The following is a 25,060-nucleotide window of genomic DNA, read 5'->3' as shown; positions in this document are numbered from 1 at the left end:
TTTGTGCCTTTCATACCAAATTGGCACATCTTACATCGGCCACATGTATAAAAAACTTTGAGTGGAATGGCTAGAGATGATAACTGTGATGAACTGGTTGGAATATTGGTACCAGATAAATTGCTGGGAGGCCGGTTGGTCGCGGCATTTTCAATTGCTAGAAGACTGGGGGACAATTTAGTTCGCAGAGTTTTAGCTCGCCTAAAGACTAACTCTGGGCGATTCCCCAGGGCTTTACCTAAAATGGGGTCCATCTTAATGATGGGCCAATGTTTATTCAGGATGGTTCTTATCTCATTGCTTCTGACATTGAATTGGGTCGTGAATGGACAGCACATAGATTTTTTCTCTGTTTTTTGGCGATACTGTATAATCTGCCCTCTGTCCATAGCACAACACTTATCTCTCGCATCATCTATCAGTTGCAATGGGTAACCCTTTTCTCTGAACCGAGCACAGTATATTTCTGCTTGCTCCTCAAATTGTTGCAATGTGGAACAGTTACGCCGAACTCTAAGGAGTTGCGAGTATGGCAAGTTGGACTTCCATTTAGTCAGATGGCAACTAGTAAACTCCAGATAATTGTTGCTGTCCACTTTCTTAATAAAGGTGCAAGTATCAACTTCTTTAGACCCCTCCTTGGAGGTTAGTGTAAGGTCCAAGAATTCGATACTTTTTTTTGCAAATTTAAATGTAAAACTTAAATTGAAAGTGTTGACATGAAGATACTCAATAAATTCTAGAAACATATATATATATATTATGCTTGTTCTTTTATTTTACGTGTTTTTACGTTTAACTTACCCTATGTACAGTATGTATTTTTATCTCAATAACAATTCGTTTTTATTTACTGGTAGGCTATTGCCAAAGGCAAGAAAGTACTTTTTCTGTCTTCTGACCATTTCTTAAGCTGCCCATAGATTAGGGCGCGATCACCCCTTGAGCCACCCGGGAACTTCCCAGGCGACACTAACATATACAATATAAAGTATGCGGTTGGCTGCGATGCAACCTATATATCTCGCCTACAGCCATGCAACCCTCAAGGTCCGTGCAATGTGCACTGGACCGCGCATTGCATTGCTCCTGATGGCACTTACATGTGATTTGGATACTTTTTATGCAATTATTTTCGCCGCAATCGCATAAAAAGTAGCTAAATTGCATTTGTCTCCCTAGTGCAGTGGTTCCCAAACTTTTTTGAATCCCAGCACCCTAAAGTAGTATCATTTTTTTTTTCAAGGCACCCCAAGGCCAAAAAAATTTAGAAAAACAATAAAATGAAGTACATTGTATTACCTGTCATTCTGAGGGTCAGTTTTTAGGTGAGGGACCAGATTTCCTTTTTTTTTTTTTGTACACGATTGGCAGCCACCATCACTGGTTTTGTCTGTTACATTGACCATAAATAATACAAATTGGTCCTGAACCAACAAACCAGGGAACCCCTGTAAGTGTTCCGAGGCACCCCAGTTTGGGAACCACCCAAAGTTTGGGAATCACTTCCCTTTTAATGGTTTCATACACACTGAAGGGTAAAGACAGTAAAAATCATCCAGACTTAATTTTCTGCCCTGAACAAAAAATAGCTTATTTTCTGGAAAAAAAAATATAGTCTAAAAAACTGCTTTGTGTGGCTCATTTTACATTAAAAGATACAAGTGGAAAATGTAATGGGGTGTGAGATTCAGAAAGTGAGTGATTTTGGGAGAGCTTTCCCATTTTTTTTAAAGTGGCAATCGTTTACACTTAAAACCAGGTTGATTTTGCCATGTAAATGATTGCCGCTTTAAAAATGGGAAAACTTTCCCAAAATCTCTCACTTTCTTATTCACACACCCTATTATTACATTTGGCCGAAGGAGTCACGTTATAGTGATCCAGTTCATCCAAAGTAATGCATACATCAGAGTACAACCTGTTTATTTTGCACAGTCCTTCACTGCACATTTTACCCTACCCTAGTTGTAAATGTTAGCAGTTCCATTCTAACATCCTGTGCGAGGTTTGTATATTTCTGCTTTCCAAGCTTTATACTATATTAATGTGGACCTTTTGTATGTCCACTGCTGGCTCCCCTTACAAAATGCATTTCAGCTGCATATTACGATTCCTTCTGTGTGGCTTCTTTTGCAAATTGCTGATACTGTACAGTATGGCTCATACCCCATTCACACCAGCCTAAATTCCCGGGTTGAGTCCGGGAACAACCCGGTACTACCTCTGGTGTGAAAGGTACCCGGGACAAATTACCGGGCTAATTTGCCGGCAATCCAACCCGGCTAGGTAGCAGGGTTGTTCCCGGGTTCAACCCGGGGACCTGGCTGGTGTGAAAGGTGTAGGGTATACTTACCCGGGTTGCCGTGTCCTCCGTGTCCTTTCCGACGGGAATTAATGCAGGCGGCGGACGCAAATGACGGGACAGCCGGTGGATGATGATGACGCAGCTCTCCGGCGGCAGTGAGGACGCTGGAGAGCTGCGTCATCTTCATCCGCCGCCTGTCCCATCATTTGCGCCGCCGCCTGTGTGGATCCCTGGCCTGTGCGGAGGACCAGCAACCGGGGTGAGTATTCTCCCCACCTCCGCCGACTGCCCGACGTCATCCCGCCGACTGCCCGCCTCCTCCCCACCTCCTGCTGGCCTCCCTCCCGCCCCCTTCACACACCAGAAAATGCAGGGACATTTCTGGTGTGAATGGGTCCAAACCCGGGAATGTCCCTGCTTGTCCCGGGAACTGAATTCCTGGGTTTGTCCCTGCATTTCTGGTGTGAAAGGGGTATCAGTCATTCTTTCCTGTTATTGGGCTCAAATTCCTTTCACTACTAAGGCACAGGTGTGCACAATCTCCTTAATTACCATTATTTTGTTTCCAAACTATTAATTCTTCCATCTTCACTAATCTAAAGATATGATCGGTCTTTATTTTCTCTGAGAGTTAACTCTTTGAGTGCCAACATCTGTTAGAGGTGCAAACTATCTGCTAAAAATGCTAAGGTCGCTCACATTTGTTATCTAAATTAAAATAAAAATGTTGTGTAAAAAAATATTATTTCCTATATAAGGTAAACATTACAGGTCATTATAATGAATAAAAATGTTTGCTGTTATATAGGGGCATTTGCATTGCTGGCAACATTGTGTGTGATAAATTCACTAACCACCATAGCATAATTTCTAGAAATATCCCAAATATCAGAAATACTGTATGTTAGTGTCATCTTTAGAACTATCCTTGCACCCAGTTGTGGCTGACTGTTTTCTCCACTTATTGAGCTGAGCGCAGACACCAAAAACGTGAAAAATGTGTCAACCTTTTGATTGTGTCGACATTTTGACCAATAGTTATCAACCTATTCTAGACACTGTGGATCTAATGACTAGTGTTCATTCTAGCACCCGCTATCTTTGAAAACCCATGCAGTTCCTCTTGACTGCCTGGGGTGTCGCTGTCTGCTGTAGTGCTTTTAGCACAGTGTGGTCTGTATATCAGCACTGATATGCAAACCAGACCTGTGCTAGAAACACCACAGCAGACAGCGACACCCCAGGCAGGGAACAGGAATTGCATAGGTTTTCAAAGATAGCGGGTGCTAGAATGAACGCTAAATGACCCACACCCCTGAGTTCTTGTAAAGAAATAGCCATACAGTAGATAGTTCACAAAATGGCACAATATACACTAACAGCAGTATTTCACTGGCTATTACAGTAATCTCAGCCTTTAGTCATGTAAAGAGAGTCAGGTATGGCATATTCAGACAAACAAATGTAATTAATAAATTCATTGGTACAGACAGCCATAGTGGTTAAACATTTTCTTGATTTAATCATTGTTTTAAATATAATTTATTTCCTCCTTATTCACTGTGTCAGATGGTTGAAACTTTCAATTAGTCAGAGCTAACAGTAGCAATCCACTATGGGAAATGGGAGAGTCATCATTGTGCAAGATTTAACGACTCCTCCAAAGTTTACAGTCCACTATATATATATATGTGTGTGTGTGTGTGTGTGTGTGTGTGTGTGTGTGTGTGTACATCTGAAAAATCGCACACTGTCAATGGGGTAAATGCTAGGGTGCCAGAACACATAAGCAATTGCATACAACACGTGTCTACCCCGGGTAGAAAGTGGTCCGCAAACCAGTTTGCAGAAAAAACTTTATATGAAAAAACAGATAAATTTGCTCATGTTCACAATGATAGAGGGACCCTGGAACGCATGAAGCCTCCGTGACACGCACTTCCGCTTCTGGTCCGGGTCCACCGCCGGCTAATCAGAGGCTCCACAAATATTAAAACAGGGAATGAAGAAGATTGAGGAGACGCGGTCTACGCGACCATCATAGCAAATAAAGAGTAATACATGCCAAAAAGTTTAAACCATTTGTGATCTTAGTGAACAATGGTCCACCACACACTGACATAGCAGAACAGCAAATAACAAATTGAGTATAATACTAATCAACTGCTCATGGATTTATATACACACACCAGTAGTCCTCCTATAGAAACACATTCATATTGAGTTCTTCATTAACAGTCACAAGCTTCTATCCTCTGTTACACAAACTACAGTCACAGCCCTGAAGTTCTTCAAAGCAGTTTTCACACCATGGAGGAGCCAAGTAGAGCTACCTCAATCTCAGCGTCTCGTGGTAAGCTTGTGGGTTTGCTGCACTGATGCCTTTTGTGCTTATGTTATTTGCAGCCTCCATCTTTGATGAATATCAATAAAGAAAAGCTAATATATATTACAATGTCATTTATTTTTATATATGGTTATATTTATTTCTTCAGCCAGAGTTCATCATTGCTGAAACATTTTGTAATCTATAAACCTGAAAAGATCGCTTGTAATTTTAGTCTGTTTAGTGTTCACATCCTGCGATCAGGAACATTTTATTCCACTGAGCTAATCATTCTTAATGCAGTGGAGGCAGCAGACAAAATTTTATTGCCTAACCACAGACAGTCTTTATCCAACAAGCATGTTTGATTTCATTGTAGTATCTAGGGGAAGGTTTTAGAAATGAAATAATGTCCATTTCCTATTTTAAGTACTTCAATCAATTTGCATAAGGGAAAACCACAATTTAGTGTAATGCCTCTTTCACATTGCTAAGCCGGGTCGGACCCAGTTCTAGCACTTTCAACATTAAACCCGCGCCACCCATTATACCAATCACACCCCACCTCGACCCGGGTTGTTTGTGTGTTTAGCGCCTGAAACACAACAAATATTTAAATTTATTTTTATCGATTTGTTTACTACAGATTTTAAGCTTGCAAGCATCGCCCTCCTACCTCTATATCTGTGTATTACTACCCAGTTTGTTTTATCACGGTTTCCAATTGTAGAGCGCAATGGAATATGCTGTGCTATATACGAAAATGTAAATAAATAAATATCAATGAAAAGAGACAATCAGTAAATACTGTATACCCTTAAATAGCAGTTAGTGATTTAGGCCAACATGGCTCATCTGGTCTTTCCAGAAATGATTAAAATTTTGACCATTTTTACGTTGGCAGTGTAGAAAAAAAAGTGTATTAACCACTAAAGGTAAAATGAGAAGTGCAATAACCAGTTCCGTATTTAATAGTAAACCAGTAAAATATTGTTGGAAAGGGCCAGGTTGGTGTCACTTAATATATGGTGCCCTAAGGAACTCAGGGAAGATATTTGCTTCAAATGTAGATGGCCATGAGAACACTGTGGAGGTCCATTTGATGTTTGCTTTAATTGTTATATGGATTTTTAAAATGAGGTTGAGGAAGTACTTAAAACTATTTTTTTTTTATTTCAAAAAGAAAGTCTGGTCTCTGCACATTCTTATTTATAATCCTCAAATTTTAAATAATGGTAAAAAAAAAAAACCTAAGTACTCTGCTTCTGATATGCCATATTTTGTTTTCTATTAATCCTCATAATAAGTTCATATCTATCCTCTCTGCAGTGGCGTAACTACCTAATTGTCGCCCCCCCGCCGCATATTTTTCGGCGCCCCTCTCCCCTCGACGTACCTGCCCGGCCGCATCTGCCTGTCACGGTCCCGTATCTCCCGGCGCCGGCTCCTGCTGCTATAATGAAAACGGACTCTTAGAAAATGGCTGCCTCCATACTGCAGACAGAAAACTCTCTGCAGTATGGGGGCAGCCATTTTCTAAGAGTCCATTTTCATTATAGCAGCAGGAGCCGGCGCCGGGAGATACTGGACCGTGACGGCAGGGCACCAGACAGCAGCGGGTAAGTGGTAACTATAGCCCCGCAGACCCCCGGCGCCCACAGGTTCTCTGCGCCTCCCCACCACCACGGGGGCTGCGGAGCTATAGCTACGCCACTGCCTCTCTGGTTTACCTTCATATATACATAAGGGATTCTGATAAGAAGTTTTAATAATCTTGTTAGAATTTTAAATGGTGATGGTAAAAGTAGTGCTTGGAATATTGAAATGCCCAAAAGCGATGCGTTCAGCATCCTGGTGGTCAGGATGTTAGCAGTCGCCAAGAGACCAGTGCTGGAATGTCCACATCAGTGAGGGTGCCAATTTAAAGATGAGAATTAGGGTTAGACTGCGCGGGGTTATGTTTAGGCTGCGGGAACAGGGGTTAGGTTGTGGAGGGGGTAAGTATTCTTACCAGACCCCTTTTGGGATTCTTTTCACCGGGATGCCTGAGTTGGTATTCTGGGAGCAGGCATCCCCACCTGCCATTTGCATTATTCTAGATAGTAGTGACTGATTTCTGACCATTCAATCTTCACCTATAGTAAAACACCCCTCTCCCCCATCCTCACTCACCTAGGAAGTAATACTGTATGTATCCCTTATCCTTCCATTGGAATCAACCTATTAGTAAACACATGGAATTACTTGTCCAGTGCTGCTTATCGGGGATTTTTCTTTGCTTGCCTCAGGCACATGAAGGATAATACCTGATAAGCGAGGGTATCTCGGGGAAAGGACACCGGCCCCCCAGACTAATAGGATAGCACCCTGGCAAATCTATATAGGATCTTAAAAGTACTGCTGCTAATAAGCTATCCCATATAGTTGTATTTTGGTCACTTTTTTCTATATGCATATCCTGATTCCCAATATTTTTCATGATAATGTGGAAGGATTCAGCACTTCAGTTTATGCTATTGGGATTATTTTTGTAAAAACCTCCATAAGAGACAACTTGTACCTCTTTGGATAATTCATGATCTGATACATCCTCTTTGTTGTTGAAATTATGGAGACGGAAACAACTGCTAGAGACAGATCTTACTCTGAAGGTATTTTCTAACATGTACCTTTCTCTTGCCAAGCATGCTCATTATTAAATTACCAAAGGTGCCCTGCTCCCGAGTCTATGCTATCCAGTTGAAAGAAATTGTGCATGATCATTTTTCCAGCAAAAATCCACAGGAATGTATTTTTTATTTTTAGAATATCTGTACCTCAAAAAGTTACAAATAAATATTGTACAACAGTACAGATGTCTGTTAGTCTCTCAAAGAAGAATCTTTTGAGCTTTTAAATAGCTGAATTTTGAAGTAACAATTTAAATCTAAAAATAATATTTTATTTAAATAAATACTGTTAGTTAAATTTAGGGTAATTGTCATCGTCATTGGCGATGAACCAAGTCCCGATGTTTTTACTGAAAATAATGATTTTCCCTAAATTTGCACCTAATCAAGAGACCTTGATAAAGGGCATAGAGCCTGAAACATGTTGGTGAGTGGAGGGGCACCCTAGATTGCTGTGGAGTTATCGTATTTTTTTCATCTGGTATTTTTGGTACTTATGTATTATCTGGACTCCCATGTTAAATGCACCCCATTTTTTCATACCCCTACTATCCAACTACGCATGGAGTTGATTTTATATAGTGTGGCGAGCGCAGCGAGCCACCGTGCCCGAAGCGTGGTGAGCGCAGCGAGGGGACGTGGTCTTATAAGAAAAACGGGAGTCCAGATAATACATAAGTACCGTATTTGTTTTCCCGCTCTGGTCCGGACACGGGTGGAGAAATTTTTTTTTTTTCAACTTTCTGGGTGATTTTTTTTATTTTTAACTTTATCATATTTTTATAATTATGATAAAAATAAAATATTTTTATCCTGTATTGTTTCTGATACATTATATCCTGTTTTTATGCCTTTGGATTAAATTATCGTTTTTATGGATGGACGTGTATGAATTCTTGAATTACATTACGGAGGAAGGAATAACTTTTTGAGGAGGTGAGAGGTGAGAGTGTGCAGAAAAGAGACACTGGTGCAGTTTGTTGAAACCTTTATGTGAAAATAGGGCCCCTCCTCTCTGGCGGTGAGGATTTCCCCCGGAACATGGAATACAGCGAGGGATCGTCAAAACCCCCCTCGCTGATCAGGATTGAATACACCTAAGAGAGGTTAAAGGAAAATCCAATAAAATATGGGTAATAGGAAAATTGTGAGAGATAAAATCCCAGCCAGTCAGCTTCTGAAAAATTACGGGAGCAGATTGTTCAGTACTTTATTTCTCACAATTTATCTCTCTTCAAGCCTTTAAAAAATACCCCCTAATGTGTCTAGTTCTTCATTAATTTAACACATTTTTGCTTTGTAAAATATTAATGAACAGTTACTTCCATCTTTATACTTTAATCTCCTCTTTCCTTTACAGTTTTGAGAAGGCATATGGACTTTTTAAAAACATGTTTTGAAGAATTTTTTATATTTAATTGTTCACACTAAATTAAGACCATATTAAAAGTGATTAAATGTGCCTTTTTTTTTACTACTTTAGTTATCAGAAAAATGACTGTTCATTTAAATGGAATGTGACCTCGGGTAGGCAGAATAACCAATGATCAGTAATTGTTTCCCACCTGTAATTTGTAACTTATGTGAATAATTATCTTGTACTAAGTTTGTTTATATAGCATATATATGCTTGTGTGTGTGTATTGTATTTATGTATAACCTACAATGTGGTTCTACACTGTACAATAATTACATGTATAATGTATCAAATATTTATTATTCATATGCATGTACATGGTGCAAAATACATTACTTTATAGAAAATTACAAATTATTTATAGCACACGATCGTGAGTTATTGCCGACAAAATGCCTAAATTGTACAGCTGTGACGCATTTAGTATATTTTATGCAAGTAAGTGGAGAACTACCATTATTATGCTTTAGGATTAGAATTACCAATATGAACATTAGGCTGTGAAAATGTAAAAAAAATTGGAAAATAATCATACTAATAAAGAAAAACTGCATTAAAAAAGATAGAGATTTTGTTGCAGGGTAGCTGTATTTAGTTCTGTTTACTAGAATATGGGTTTGTCAAAATGAGTCGTTATTGAGAAGTATGTTAATATTAGTATTTCTTTGCATAGCAGTACCATTCAAATCTAAATGTTTTTGGTACTTGTTTCCTATCACGGCGCCCCCGATTTTGATCGAAGTGCATCTTATCGCATTGCATCGCATGCGATTCGATTTTTAATTGTACAAGCACCCTGATGGGTGCTTACAATGTTGAATGCACACCCATTGGCAACGCCACCCCCACTATCAACGCCAACCCGAAGCGTGGCGAGCGCAGCGGTACGTGTCCTCCGACCTTTTCATACCCCCACTATACACGTCGGCGTGGAGTTGATTTTAGATAGTGTGACAAACGCAGCGAGCCACCGAGCACGAAGTATGAAAAGGTTGGAGGACACGTACCGCCTCCCCTCGCTGGCTCGCTACGCTCGCCACGCTTCGGGTTGGCGTTTACAATGTTACATTTAACATTGTAAGCACCCATCAGGGTGCTTGTGCAAGTAAAAATCGCATGCCATTTGCTGGCATGCTATGCGAAATTTCATTGTACAAGCATTCCTGTTTAACGGGAAGATTGCATCGCACACCACTAAATACGATATGCGATGGGCGCCGTCCTAGGAAACAAGTACCAAGTTTTTAACTAGTTTAATGACTATTCATTCTTATAATAATGTACCATTTAACTGCCTTATTGTTTTGCTGCTGAGTTTAATCCTGTCCACTCTGTATTTTGTGTATGTATGTATAGTGGGCAGTACGGATGGTGTAATGGCTAGCATTACTGCCTCACAGCACTGAGGTCATGGGTTTGATTCCCACTGTGGCTCTAACTGTGCGGGGTTTTCTCTGGGTACTCCGGTTTCCTCCCACACCAAATTAAAAAATCGGTACTTATGTATTATCTGGGCTCCCATGTTAAATACATCCCATTTTTTTCATACCTCTACTATCCAAATACGCATGGAGTTGATTTTATATAGTGTGGCGAGCGCAGCGAGCCACCGTGCCCGAAGCGTGGCGAGCGGACGCGGTCTCATAAGAAAAAACGGGAGCCCAGATATTACATAAGTACCAAAAAATCTATAATTTAATTGGCTCACAACAAAATTATCCCTATTGTGTGTGTGTGTGTGTGTGTGTGTGTGTTTTGTATATATGTGTGTGTGTGTAATAAAAAAATATATATATGTGTGTGTATGTATATATATATATGTGTGTGTGTGTGTGTGTGTGTGTATGTATGTATGTATATGTATGTATGTATATATATATATATATATATATATATATATATATATATATATATATATATAATTCAATCCGTATGGACAGCACTCTCCAAATATGGAACAACAACCAGGGTGCCAACCCAAAAAGAGTCCCAGTGATCCAGGTATCTTCAGTATTCACAGTAAAGAAAAATGATGGGTCACTCACCGGATTTGCTTGCAGAAGCAATTTTAATCACATATCGATAACAACACCATTGTGTGACAGTGGGTACAGGTCAACGTTTCGGTCCTTCCTTGGACCTTCTTCAAGACCCCCTTTGCTGCCTCCTCTGCATGCACGCGATTTTTGCCCCCTATGCGATGAAAGATCGTATAAGCACCATAAAGGGTGCTTTTAAGCACCCTAATGGGTGCTTACAATGTGAAATGTACCCCCACCCACCCCCCACTATAAACGTGAACCCGAAGCGTGGCGAGCGCAGTGGTACGCGTCCTCCAACCTTTTCATACCCCCACTATCCACGTCGGCGTGGAGTTGAGAATAGAAAGTGTGGCGAGCCACCGAGCCCGAAGCGTGGCGAGCGCAGCTGGATACCTTTTACAGGTATCAGAGTCCCCTCGCAGGCTTCACAGGTATCCGCGTCCCCTCGCGGGGCTCGCTGCGCCCGCCACGCTTCGGGCTCGCTGCGCTCGCCACACTTTCTATTTTCAACTCCACGCCGACGTGGATAGTGGGGGTATGAAAAGGTCGGAGGACGCGTACCGCCGCCGCTCGCCACGCTTCGGGTTCACGTTTATAGTGGGGGGGTGGTGACGTGGGGGTGCATTTCACATTGTAAGCACCCATTAGGGTGCTTATTCAATGTTTAATCGCATCGCATTGTATGGCAATGTATGCCATGTACAATGTCATACAATTTTAAAATTGTATGACATTGTACAGTATCGCACGATATCGCATCGCATACCATCGTATGCCTTATGCGATGCGATGGGCGCCGCCAAAATACATAAGTACCGAAACGGACAATAGATTTGGTTGGATCAGAATGCTGGATGTTTTCGTTTTTTGTCAAACAAATTTATGGCCAAATCTGAGCAATATGACCAAAATGTAATGTACCGTATAAAGCTTGTTTGTTTTAGTGGCTGATCCTGCATTGGCAGATTATTGTAAATGTTATTAATTTTAATCAAAATGAAAACATATTATGGGACCTGAACACCCGCTGTGCATCAGGGCAAATCTCTGATCCCCTGACCATGATGCTAGGGAATTGGGGATATGAAACATGCTTAAAAATCATTATTCCCCGATCCTGTTAGGGATCTAGGAACCAGCACTTTTTTTACATGCTTATTGTCCATCTGCCGACACATAGTCTATCATTGATGCCTGGCAATTGGCACATCCGGTCGGTGGAATAGCAGTGAAGCTGGATCAGGGGATTGAGCCCAAAGATGTATGAGTTCCTTTTATAATGGTCTACAGTCATTTCTGTACTTGAAAAAGAAATACAAAAAAAAACGCATTTTTTTTGTGAATAACATCCTTTCAGAGACTCTCAATTCTCAATTCAAAGTTTTATAAAAATAGGTTTGGCCCTCTACGTGTGAGGTGAGACTACTTCGGCAGGGAACCTAGGCCTCTTCAACAAAATAGGGCTGTATAGGTTTGTACGCATAATACGATAATTGTTAACGATATGCACAATAACGTTATTGTTAATATTATCGTGCTTATCGGCTAATGTTTACTCCTTCTATCGTTAATGATGCGTGCGACCTTGGGTCATTAACGACCCCCTCTATCCTCTGTAGATGCAGTCAAATTCTCACTATCATCAGTGACCGTGTGCTCCTGGATACTGGATATACCCATATTGTTCAGTGTGTAGGCGCGATATCCTTCGTCAAAGAGTACAGGCAGTTCAAGGGAAAAATCATTAACGATATCACATGCGTACGCACCTTAAAAGGAACAAGGAGCCCCCCCCCAGAATTCTGTTGCTAGAAAGAGCACGTTGGTAACATTTCCTTGTGAGCAGTAGTGCAGGTCAGGGGCCTAGGTTCATCCCAGTCTTCAGCAGGCATGTTTGCATTTGGCTGTTTTCCCCTCCTTAATAAAGAGAACACAGATGGGGTGTGTGTGTGTGTGTGTGTGTGTGTGTGTGTGTGTACAAACTCAACTTACAAAATGACTGTATATAGAGACCATGGGGAGATTCACGAGCTTCAGCCGTCTGCAGCATGCATGTTTAAGTATTCTCAGAGTCCAGCAGCAGCAGCAGCAATGGAAGCACCATCCCTTGCGTCCGTGCTGGCTGAGCAGTTCTATGTGGGATCTGTCCTGTCCCCTCTTGTTAGCAAGGATCCTTGGACAGAGCTGAGTAACTCTGTAGCAGGTTCACCACAGACCTCTGTTGGAAGAACCAGATTCTTCTATGAACCACACAGGTGCATACAGTGCCCCTTCAGGGCTTGAAACCTGGAGGCAGGTATCTACAAAACCTGGTGATTGTTTTTATGTAGTATAGTATTATCTTTTGTCTCTAGAAGTGAGATTCCCGTGAAAACACCTGCATATCCATCTGACAACTTTTTTTTTTCTTTTAGGATTTTGCATCCCGAGCTAAACTTGCAGTTCAAAAGCTTGTGCAGAGAGTTGGATTCCTTGGAATCTTGGCCTGTGCCTCAGTAAGTTTTTAACTAATTTCTGTTTACTGTACTTATCCTCCAATTACAGATGGAGCCGGGCTCCCTCTGCTGGCGAATTGCCAGACTGTCACCAGACTGTCACCGCTGGCGATCCGCCAGCAGCCCGGCTCTCCATCTAACTGAGACGCGTGTGCGTCTCACGCGCACGCCCGTCTCAGTTCCGTGCGGCGGGGCGACGGGACCCTATCCGCCTCCGCTTCAGAGAGACGGACAGGGTTAGGGGGGAGTGCGGGGAGGCGGTGGGGACCCGGGGGAACCGTGCGAAAGGGGACGCGCGCATCTCGTGTGCGCGCGTCCCCTTTCGCAGATACAGGTGGCGGGGGATGGTGGCTGGCGACGCCATTGCCATCCCCTGCAAAGACAAGCCCGGCTCCATCTGTAGATCAATATATTTTGAGAGCTTTCTGTAATATGTAATCTTATGCTCTTATGCATTCCAGTAAGCTGCTCATGACATAACATTACACATACATCTGATCTACCTCAAAATACCCCCAGAGGGCCCCCCCCCCCATTCTACTTCCACTTACATGGTCACTCAGTTCCACATGAGGGTATTCTGATGCACTTGCATCCCTACTGTAATTTGAGATAATGTTTAATTCAAAATGTTTGCGATGAAATAAGAGAATACAACAGTGTACTTTAAGTTAGTGATGAGCAATACGCGATCCTCCAACTGTTGATATACTGCACATCCCAGCATTCCTTGATCAGTTTCAGCATGATCAAATAGCAAAACTAAGACTAGACGTGTTGGGATATGTAGTTCATTAACAGCTGGAGGGCTTCTTATTGCCCACCCCTGCTTTAGGTGGTGCAAAAGCACAAGATATTGACCTTTTGAATAAAACTGCACTGATGTACACCAGTGTTTACTGAAGCACAATAATAACGGGTGTGATGTGTGACCAATCTCATAGTTGTCAGCTGTGTCTTCATTTGGCATTGTTCTTGTGAGTCACATATGTCCTGGGAAAAGACCTACTGTAACACTCCAATGTGCACATTTTGTGACGAGAAAGATACAGTGAACTAGTAGTGCATTTAGACAAAGTTATATGTTTGACATTCATTTCTATGATTCAAGATTTATTTATTTTTTTTAAAGTACTGGTGCTTTTCAGATTAATGAAGAATATTTTATTTTTGTGAGTTAAGAATTTTTGAGTAGGCTCTAGAATTTTATATACACAAAAGTATCCAATTAAGGCATGAAAATCTAAAACCGACATTTTTTTTAAATAAAACTAGATTGTCCTTCTAAAAAAAAGAATAAACTAACAAATACTAAAAAAAAATGTAGGCTTGACCGATAATACAGTATGTAGGAAATAATTTATTCTAGTTATTTCTCAAGAGATACAACAGATTTCTTAGACCTCATGTACCTTATGTGTTTACTGGATTATTTTCCTGTATGAAACTTTAGATATGAGTTGGTTAAAACAATTTGTCTATCATTCATTGGGGACAGAGGGATTGACATTTGGTATAGGTGTAAGCAGGTCTGAGCACCAAATGGTTTACATTTATTTCCCCAGAAGCCAAGGCTCCCTCTCTTCTATACCATTCCCACAGCCACTACCATGGTGCAGGGTTTGGTGCAGTCGTCTGCCTCTCTCCAACAGATGCTGGACAAGGCACCACAAGGAACCAGTGGAGTCAGTTTCCTGGGTCTTGTTCTCCTTCCTAAAAGGGGGCTCAGCGCATTTTAAGTCGCAGCACAGGCAGGCAGTGGTCCCCGCTGACTGCCTGCATCGTGAGACTCCCTCAGGGGGGTCAGGAAAGACTGTGTTGCGTGAGTGACTGTAATACCTCACTGGGGTTATATAAATCTGCACTATGTGAGCTACAATTCAGGGAAAGCAAGCTCCTCTTCCCCTATAGAAAATCTCTCTTCCTTTCTCACTTTGTGTGGGGAGAGTGTTATTTACTGTGTCAGCATGTCAGGGAAAGTTACAAGCTCCAAAGCCTCTTTAAAGCTTTCCACTTGTAAGCAGTGTAAGAAGCATTTCACACAACAGTTTAAAGGTGTGTCACTGTGTGAGGGTTGCTATAAACTGTTGGCCGTCCAGTCTGACCAGGCTTCCCCTTCTATAAATACTGAGAGTTTCACCAGTGTGCTATCCGCTTTGGCAGCAGAGCTAGCAGCATCCCACAGGGACAGGGAGATTTTACATTCTCATATTTCCACTATGTCTGCTGAACCGGCCTGGGACAGAGATTTAGTTAAGTCAGTGGATTCTCTGCTAAGGTTGGCTTCCCACCTGGCACAGGCCAAGGTCGGACTCCACTCCCCTAAAAAAGGGGGTTTTCCGGATGTTTTAAAGGACTCTTCAGATGAGTATCAGATGAGGATCGGGATGATCTTCATGAGGAGGGTGTATTTCTGGAAGACGATTTTGTCAATCCCATGGTGGTGTCCTTCGTCCAGCATTGGTCTCAGCCTGGGTTAGTAAGGCCATGGAGAAATGGGCAGAGGAACTGTCCATAGGCCTGGAGGAACGCGGACTTTGCTCGCAGCTTATCCCACTGGTGGAACACATTCGGGAGGCTGGGAAGGATACAGCAGCTTAAGGAATTTCTGTTGTTTCAATTACAGCCAGGCATTCTCTGTGGCTTAAGTCCGGGCAAGCAGAAGCGGATATTAAAAAAGCGATGGCGGCTCTTCCCTTTACAGGAGAAGTGTTTTCCGGAGCTGAGTTACAAACTAATTTCCCAAGCCACTTGGGATTTCCAGCAATTCCAGGGACCTTTTGGTCCTTTCAAGGTGCCTCAAAGTTCAGAGGTAAGACAAGGAGTTCGTACACGTCCTCAAGAGGTAGAGGGAGTGGCTTCGCCGCCTCAACTACCATTGGTCCTCGCCATCAAGAGACTAAGCCAAACCTTTGGCATGATGGCCTTCCCTCCTACTTGGGGGACCCCAGTTCAGGAGCTCATCTGTGGGATTTCTGTGAGGCTTGGACTATGTACTGCAGTAACAAATGGGTCCAGAACATTATCACCGTTTGTTACCAACTACAATTTGCTAGTTCTCCTCCCACAAGAGTTTTCACCACGGGTTTGCCTCACACACAAGAAGACTGGGCAGCCGTGCTCATGGCATTAGACACACTGTTGACTGCCAAAGTGCCTTTGGATCAGCCTATCCTCAGCCTCACGTGTTTTTACCAAAATCATGATGGTCATGATAGCGGAGTTGTTACTTATTACCTCAGTTTCTTATGCTTCCATGAGTTCTCAAAAGGGAGAGGGCTACAGTTATCCTTCTCACTCCAGACTGGTCTCGTCTGGCATGGTACACCAACCATTTAGGGGATTCTGTCGGGTCATCCGTGGAGTTTGCCTCTGCGAAAAGACCTCCTACAGCAAGGACCGTTCGTCTGCCCCGACTTACGATGGTTGCGTTTGACGGTGTGACTGAGTCCGTGCTGTTAGGTAGGATCGGCATTCCTAAGTCCGTAATACCAACTATTCTACAGGTCAGAAAAGAGGTAACTTCCCAACATTATCATAACATCTCGAAGGCCTATATTGCGTGTTGTGAATGGCCTTCCTTTCCGGCCGTGGTCTTTTGCCTTTCCCTCCTTCTCTGTTTCTTAAAGAGTGGTTTTTCATCTGGTCTTAGACTGGGCTCTTTAAAAGTGCAAGTCTCGGCTATGTCTTTTTTTTTTTTTTACCACAGGGTAGCGCTCATTCCAGAAGTTCAGACCTTCAACTTCAGCCGCCAGTTTGTGCTCTGGTGGAACCATGGGACTTATCCATGGTTCTGGATTATCTCAAGTCTGATACTTTCGAACCACTTCACTCTATTAATCTGCTTTTGTTGACCTGGAAGACAGTGATGCTGTTGGCTTTGGCCAGACAACAGTGCTCTGTCGTGCCGTTTGCCGTATTTAGTCTTCTATGAGAATAAGTCAGACAACTTTTTGGGTTTTGTATGATGCGGCCAAAAAAGGTTGGCTGGCATCAAAACAGACACTAGATCGCTATATCCGCCTTACGATCAAGCAAGCATATGTTTATTTTGCGAAAGTTCCTCCACGCTCAGTTCTGCGCATTCCACTAGATTGGTGGGCCATTTCTGTGCAGCAGCACATGAAGTTTCTATTTGACAGTTGTGTAAGGCAGCCACGTGGTCCAGGTCAAATACCTTTATCCGGTTTTACAGGTTCGACACCTTTGCCTCTTCAGCTTCTTCTTTCTGATGTGCTGTTCTTCAGAGTTCCTAGAGCCTTCCTGCTCATGATGGGAGCTTTGGGACACCCCCATTGTAGATACTTCAGTGTACCCTATGGCATGCTGGAGATAATAGGAATTTAGTGCTCACCATTAATTCCCTTTCTCCGATTCCATAGGGGACACTAAACGCCCTCTCGGCGCTGTTCAAATAAGCAAGGGGAATAGCACTACCAGCACTGCTAATTATTGTGGTTGTCTGATAGTGTTATCATTGTTTGTTCTGTTTCTCCTTCTCTCTCTAACAGGAGTCCCTGGTCTCTCTTCTCAGGCACAGTATACTAAGATTTTGTGTCAGAGGGGAACTTACAAGGGGAGGAGCCACGCTACTCTAAAATTTCTTAAAGTGCACAGCTCAACCCAGCATAGATATTCAGTGTCCCCTATGGATTTGGATAAAGTGATTTTAATGGTGAGTCCCAAATTCCTATTTTTGCCCCGGCATTTAAACTCGAGAAGAATATGGCTGCTGAATTTACTTCTTTTGCCCAACTTTAAGAGTTTCCTGGTCTCTCTGCATATTTCTAAATTGTCCTTGCTTTCTGTGAAAAATAAGCCAAATAGATCCTGCCTCTAGGTAGCTACTCACAGCGCCCAGTTTGTTAATCTACTCTTCCTGTTCCTAACATTGCTTCCCTTAGGGATCGAGCCCTTTTCTGCTTAGGTGTCTAAGCCAGTCAGATGCTGGCCAGATGCCCTGGAAGTCTGTTCTGGTACCCACAAAATGAAATTATTATATTGTATGTGGAGAATCATTTCATGCAAATGAATGATGCGGCCATTGACACAGGTATCCTAACATATGTTTCCCGTCTTCTGTTGCAGCCAGGAGGGTACTAATCCTAGTAGGCTCTATTAAGGCCCTTTAAACCCTTTTTTTTTTGGGGGGGGGTCCAGTACTGGACAAGATCATTGCTACGGTAGTGGCATCCAAGATTGCATTCATTACTTTCATCTTCAAGATAAAGCCAGGGGTCAGTCTTTCTTCCTGTTCCAGGGCTTTTCTACTAAAGTCTACAAGTCTTGCGATAAACAGTCCTGGTCAACGCGATAGTCAGCTTCCAAACCTACAAACAAGCCTCCCTTATGATGAGCTGGCGTCTACCTGGGATTAACCCCTTCAGTGGTCAGGTTTTTTTTTGGGAGTGCTCCCCACTGGGCGAGTTTTTTATGGGGAGTGCTCCCTTAAAAAAAAAAAAAAACACCACTGTCAATCAGCGGCTGCCCGGTCCTGTGTCCCTGGCCCCGGCACCGTGTCCCTGACCCCGGCACCGTGTCCCTGACCCCGGCACCGTGTCCCTGACCCCGGCACCGTGTCCCTGGCCCCGGCACCGTGTCCCTGGCCCCGTCAGCCAGCTTGTCATAAGCCGGCGCCCAGGACTTCAATACAAAATCTGGAGGGGAGGAGGAGGCGCCGCAGAGGGGAGGGAGCCTGGCAGCGCTGAAGCTGCCTGAGTTCAGTGATTGAACTCAGCAGCGCTGCCCGGCTGTAAACCGCGGCAATCCAGAGAATTTTCCGGGCTTGCCAGACTGGGCACTGAGGTACAACCTGGAAAATTCTCAGGATTGCCACTGAAGGGGTTAACTAATGTGGAAGGCAGCCTCCTATTTTTCTTCTGACACATGGATGGCAGACACCTGCTAAGAGGTGTAGCTCCCCAAGGCTATACCCTTTCAGGAATGTCCTGGATTCTCTGGCAATCATAACCATTCCCCTGTCTCAGAGAGGTATCAGCATCTAGGCCAACCTCTTCCTAGTTCTGGAACTAGATGTCTCATTCTGATTTATCATCAACCTAAAGTCGCTCAACAGGTACCCTTTTGAGTTCTAAAATACCACTTGGAGTCTATTTTCTCCATAGATTTAGCTCTGATACCTAGGGGACTTCATGGCCTTCCTGAATATCCATGATGCCTATTTGCTTATTCCTATCCAGTTCACTCTCCAGTCCTTCCTCAGGTATTCAGTCGTTCGAACGTTTGTAGTCATGATGTGGGGTTGCTGCTGTGCTGCCAGATTAGCAGTGATTGACAGCACAGTAGGCACAAAGGGGAAGGAAGCAGGAGGTACCTCTGGAGTTAGTTAGCTTTCTGACTGGTTGAAATCGATGTGAAACCCCCCCCCCCCCCCCAGCATAATCAACCCGGGCCTCTTTGTGCCAACCATGGTTTAAAAAAAAAAAATCTGTGAATTCCTGGCTCAGGCTGTCTAATTTGGGGGATTAATGCTTTGGCTGGGGTGACCCTGTAACTACATAACTACTAGTCACCCGATTTCAGGTCACAAAGAGCATGTGATTTTATCCCATAATTGTAAGCACATCAAATGCGAATAAAAGCACTTCAGATGCAATATATTGCAGCGCCTTCACTCGCACATGTTATATTTGCCTCACCTGCAGTGCAACATGGTTTTGTCAATTAGTAAAAAAACATGCTTTGCGATCCATGCTGAATTAGGCCCATGGTCCTAGTCAATAAAATCATATATACTTTTTTTCCCCCTAGAATAATTATATGGTACATAAACTATTAGCTTTATTTTATGATTGCATTCCTCGAAATGAGTAGCATGTTGCGTCCATCTTTTATTTTTACTGGAGTGAGTAATAATTATCTTTTATCCTAAGACTTTAGGATATAAGGTAATTATGCACAAGTTATCCGTAAACTCTTTTCACCAACATGTTTCAATATTTTGTAGTATCCAATCTGTTTTTTTTATTATTATTATTAGTTTTTTGGTTTATCTTAGTTTTTTTTTTGTTTGCAAACTTTCTATACATATAAATAAGTACGACTTATATGAATTAAATGGTTTTTAATAATGGTTTTGGTCAATGTGAGAGATGCAGTGACAATACATATTTAATGTAGACTACTCACTTGGGGCCTTATTTTGGTTCATTCTTTCTGACAAAATCCTTCTTAGATGGACAAAACCATGTGCACTGCAGGGGGGCAGATGTAACATGTGCAGAGAGAATTAGATTTGGGTGAGGAAAATACTGACTGCTTTATTTTTACACTGCAATATAGATCTCACTTTGAAGTAAAACCCCACCCAAATCTAATTCTCTCTGCACATGTTACATCTGCCCCACCTGCAGTGCACATGGTTTTGCCCATCTAAGAAGGATTTTGTCAGAAAGAATGAACCAAAATAAGGCCCTTGGTCTGCAAGCATTATTTCCTTATCTGAAAATGAGATGTTCGAAAATATAATCTAATGTGAACTATATCTTTCAAGACATCATTGAAAATCTGCTGTTCAGTATTACGGTGTGCAAGCAAGTGCCTGCTTTGTCATTCTATTTGTTGAGTGACGCACCTTCTGAGCAGCAGAATTATTATCTGCATGGGAGTTTAGTCATATTACTTAACTCTTTCACCTCCAAATCTATTTTGCTGTTCCTACAATATAGATAATTTAATTGCTGCCTAGTACACATAATTTTGAAGGTGCTATGAAATGTGTTTAGCTCTGAGCATTGCATGCATTTATTACTGCATTACAAATTGATTTCATTTGTTGTGTTTAGTCTTTTGGTGCAATTCTTTTTTCAGATTCCCAATCCCCTGTTTGATTTGGCAGGAATAACATGTGGACATTTCCTTGTTCCCTTCTGGACCTTCTTTGGAGCCACTCTGATTGGCAAAGCAATAATTAAAATGCACATACAGGCAAGTTCATTTGTAATAACTTCAAAATGTTTTGAAGCAGAAAATGTACCACTTTTCACAGTAGTATATATGTCTGTCTGTCTATGTTTATATAAGTTTGCGAATATTTATTATATATAAACAGGACTACCATCTCCCCCACCTCCTCTCTAACACCCACCACAAAAAGGCTTGGTTACTGCAGAGATGTGGTGGTACTTGTGTATTATCACGGCGCCCATCGCATCGCATACCACTAAATAAGGTATGCAATGCTATTTTCGCATTAAAAAGCACAATTGTACAATTAAATAATTAAATGTACAATTAAATATCGCATCGCATGCCAGCAAATGGCATGCGATGCGTTTGCATGCGATTTTTAATTGTACAAGCACCCTGATGGGTGTATACAATGTTAAATGCCCACAGAATGTAAAATGCCCCCCTATTGTCAACACGACCCCCACTATCAACGCCAACCCGAAGCGTGGCGAGTGCAGCAGTACGCTTCCTCCGTCCTTTTCATACCCCCACTATCCACGTCGGTGTGGAGTTGACTTTAGATAGTGTGGCGAGCCCATAGCGTGGCAAGCGGACTTGGAATACATGTAAAGTCATCCGCGTCCCTTCGCGGGGCTCGCCACGCTTCGGGCTCGGTGGCTCGCTGCGCTTGCCACACTATCTACAATCAGCTCCGCTCCGACGTGGATAGTGGGGGTATGAAAAGGTCGGAGGACGCGTACCGCTGCCCCTGGCAGGCTCGCTGCGCTCGCCACACTTCAGGTTGGCGTTGACAATGGGGGTGCATTTAACATTGTAAGCACCCATTAGGGTGCTTGTACAATTAAAAATCGCATCGCATGCCGCTATATTGCATGCGATGCACTATGATCAACATCGTGGACGCTGTGATAATACACAAGTACCGATGTGGCATTGTACCTTGGTACAAAAAGACACATGCCTCTCCATTGTACGAATGCACCCCACTGGCCCCTCAGCCCTTTCCATAGGCTCACCAGATCTCCCCACTACTTGCATGACACATTTTGTTTTAGATATACAAAACTACAGCTCCTGTGCTCACAGAAAGTTTTATTAAAAATGCCCATTTGCCTTCCACACAGGATTACGAGAAATAATGGCAACAATTGCTAAATAAATACACTTTTCTGTAGTCCAACTACGAAGGAGCATGCATGCATCTTTAGCAGGTCCCGGCATGCCGCCCACATTTAAAATCAATATATACTGTAGGTATGTATGTAAATGTAGGGAGTTTTTTCAATACGATTGGTAACCTCACACTCTCACTATTAGGACAATATAGTTACCGACCACATGCAGCATTTTCTTAAGGATATAACTGAAATTAAAAGCATTGAAACTTTGATATATAATCTGCCTGTCTCAGCGCAATTAATTGTGTGACACTCCTGGTCTGTAACTGGTCTGTCCAATAAAAGTAACAAAATGAAACTGCACACCTGCCAATATTGACTTCGACTAGTCCTCTTTACATGCACATCTACTCTGATCACAGCCACCAGCCATGGGCTAAGGAGGCAGGGGCACACATGCAGGGAAGGAGCATTGGCACAGATCTGGAATGAGCAGACTCCAATAGGAAGGGAGCACATTTACAGTGAATTTTTGTATTCAGGATCATTGGAGCCACTGTGCCCCCGCAATCTGCTTGGGCCTCATACAGATGTACACACTGATGGTGGCCCTGTATATCTGTCCGTCTATCTTTTGAAATAAAATATGGTAGAACAGAACAACATTTGGGATACCTGCTTACTATGTAGTCATTGTGTAACATGGTTGGGATGTATATTACAGTGAGTACTGCCAAGCATTTAAAACAGAACAAAAAATCTAGACCAATCTGGTTGTGCTCTTATACAGTATATGTGGATTATTAGGAAGAAATAACGTTGAGTATGTTAAATTAGCATTACTGATAACTGTTCTCAGGAAATAAGTGTTTAGCCATGATATTTACCTATGGTTTCTCACATAGGCAAATACATTTTAACAATGAGAGCATTTTTGTGAAAAGCAGTGTTACTGTACTTTCTGTTGGGAGGATTTTCTTCTTCATTAGTTTAATGATGATTTTTTTTTATTTTTACTATCTTTGACGAATTACATGTAAACCTGACACGATGCTTCAACAACAAATAAAAGTACATTACAGTAGTTAAAAGTCAAAGTTTTCACAAACATTCACTAGTTGTATACCTTGTAAAGACATCTGAACAACAAGATATTGGAGTGATAAATTACAATATAGAAAAATTATACAAATTAGAAGCTTGTCCTTATTCAAATTTTAAATAGTTGGTGTCTCACAATCCCCCTGTCGAAATCCCCACCCAAGAAATAATATAACAATCATTTCTAAAATGTGATTTTTTTTTTTGGTACTCTTTACTTAGAAGGGCGCCCATCTCGGCCATCTCGGGCATTGAATGCACTAAAAAATCAGGTGCGATGCGACAGACGAGATGCCCGAGATTTCCCATAGGGAACAATGTTAAATGTCTCAATTGACCCGATTTTCCTGTTCAATGCCTCAATTGACCCAATTTTTCCATAGGAAACAATGTTAAATGGGCCACAGAGGCCAAATAGGCACCCTGAAGTGAATAATGGCCACCCAAATTGTTAACGCCACCCCACGATCAACGTCAACCCGAAGCGTGGCGAGCGCAGCGAGCCCGCGAGGGGCGGCGGTACGCGTCCTACGACCTTTTCATACCCCCACTATCCACGTCGGCGTGGAGTTGAGAATAGAAAGTGTGGCGAGCGCAGCGAGCCACCGAGCCCGAAGCGTGGCGAGCGCACGCGGATACCTTCACAGGTATCCGCGTCCCCTCGCGGGCTTCACAGCTGTCCGCGTACCCTCGCGGGGCTCGCTGCGCTCGCCACGCTTCGGGCTCGGTGGCTCGCTGCGCTCGCCACACTTTCTATTCTCGACTCCACGCCGACGTGGATAGTGGGGGTATGAAAAGGTCGTAGGACGCGTACCGCCGCCCCTCGCGGGCTCGCTGCGCTCGCCACGCATCGGGTTGACGTTGATCGTGGGGTGGCGTTAACAATTCGGGTGGCCATTATACACTTCAGGGTGCCTATTTGGCCTCTGTGGCCCATTTAACATTGTTTCCTATGGAAAAATCGGGTCAATTGAGGCATTGAACAGGAAAATTGGGTCAATTGAGACATTTAACATTGTTCCCTATGGGAAATCTCGGGCATCTCGTCGGTTGATCGCACCCGATTTTTTAGTGCATTCAATGCCCGAGATGCCCGAGATTTTTTACTAACGATGCCCACGATCAAAATCGTGGGCGCCCTTCTAAGTAAAGAGTACCTTTTTTTTTAAATTAGTTAATGGCATCTACAAACTATAAAGAAGCTTATACTGAAAGGTCATAATGCCTAACCCTAATCTAGCATGTGTGCATAGTGGCATTTTCATGTTCAGTATAGTAACTAAAGATCCAGCAGCAGAACCGAAGGGGGCATCATTGGGTTCTGGTGTGGATGCTATTTGTGTTGTGTTGCAAAAGCCAGTCCATTGGGCAAAACCTAGCAAGAGTGTGGCCAGACAGACCAATAGGTAGCTCAGCTGCAACTTCATCTACCATTACTTCATTGTCACTTATAGGGACAAGGTACTTAGGTTTTACCGTTCAAGCAGTATATAGTAAAATTAACGTAAACTTCCAATGCAATATTGTACATTTTCATATTCATGCCTTCTTTTGATCAACTGTGAAAATGTCCTTATCATTGGCATTTGTTAACCTTAGTAGTCCCCAATGATTGCTAAATCTTTCATTAAGGTGTACTTTTCAAGACATAA

At 42.6% G+C, this 25,060-nt stretch overlaps 1 protein-coding gene across 1 annotated transcript in view; it reads left to right on the top strand.

The window, feature by feature from the left end:
• The window catches only part of VMP1 (vacuole membrane protein 1), a 195,307-nt gene that overhangs the window by 130,941 nt on the left and 39,306 nt on the right, over positions 1 to 25,060 (top strand). The window contains exons 8-9 of the mRNA XM_083173766.1: positions 13,177 to 13,257; positions 21,088 to 21,204. Coding sequence (XP_083029892.1) covers positions 13,177 to 13,257; positions 21,088 to 21,204 — 198 coding nt within the window. The remainder of the gene's footprint in view (positions 1 to 13,176; positions 13,258 to 21,087; positions 21,205 to 25,060) is intronic.

This window comes from Crinia signifera, chromosome 2, assembly GCF_055691185.1.
Source record: "Crinia signifera chromosome 2, ASM5569118v1, whole genome shotgun sequence".
NCBI classification, from domain to species: domain Eukaryota; kingdom Metazoa; phylum Chordata; class Amphibia; order Anura; family Myobatrachidae; genus Crinia; species Crinia signifera.
Note: the sequence above shows the minus strand (reverse complement) of the source record. Positions and strands in the feature narration are given on the sequence as shown.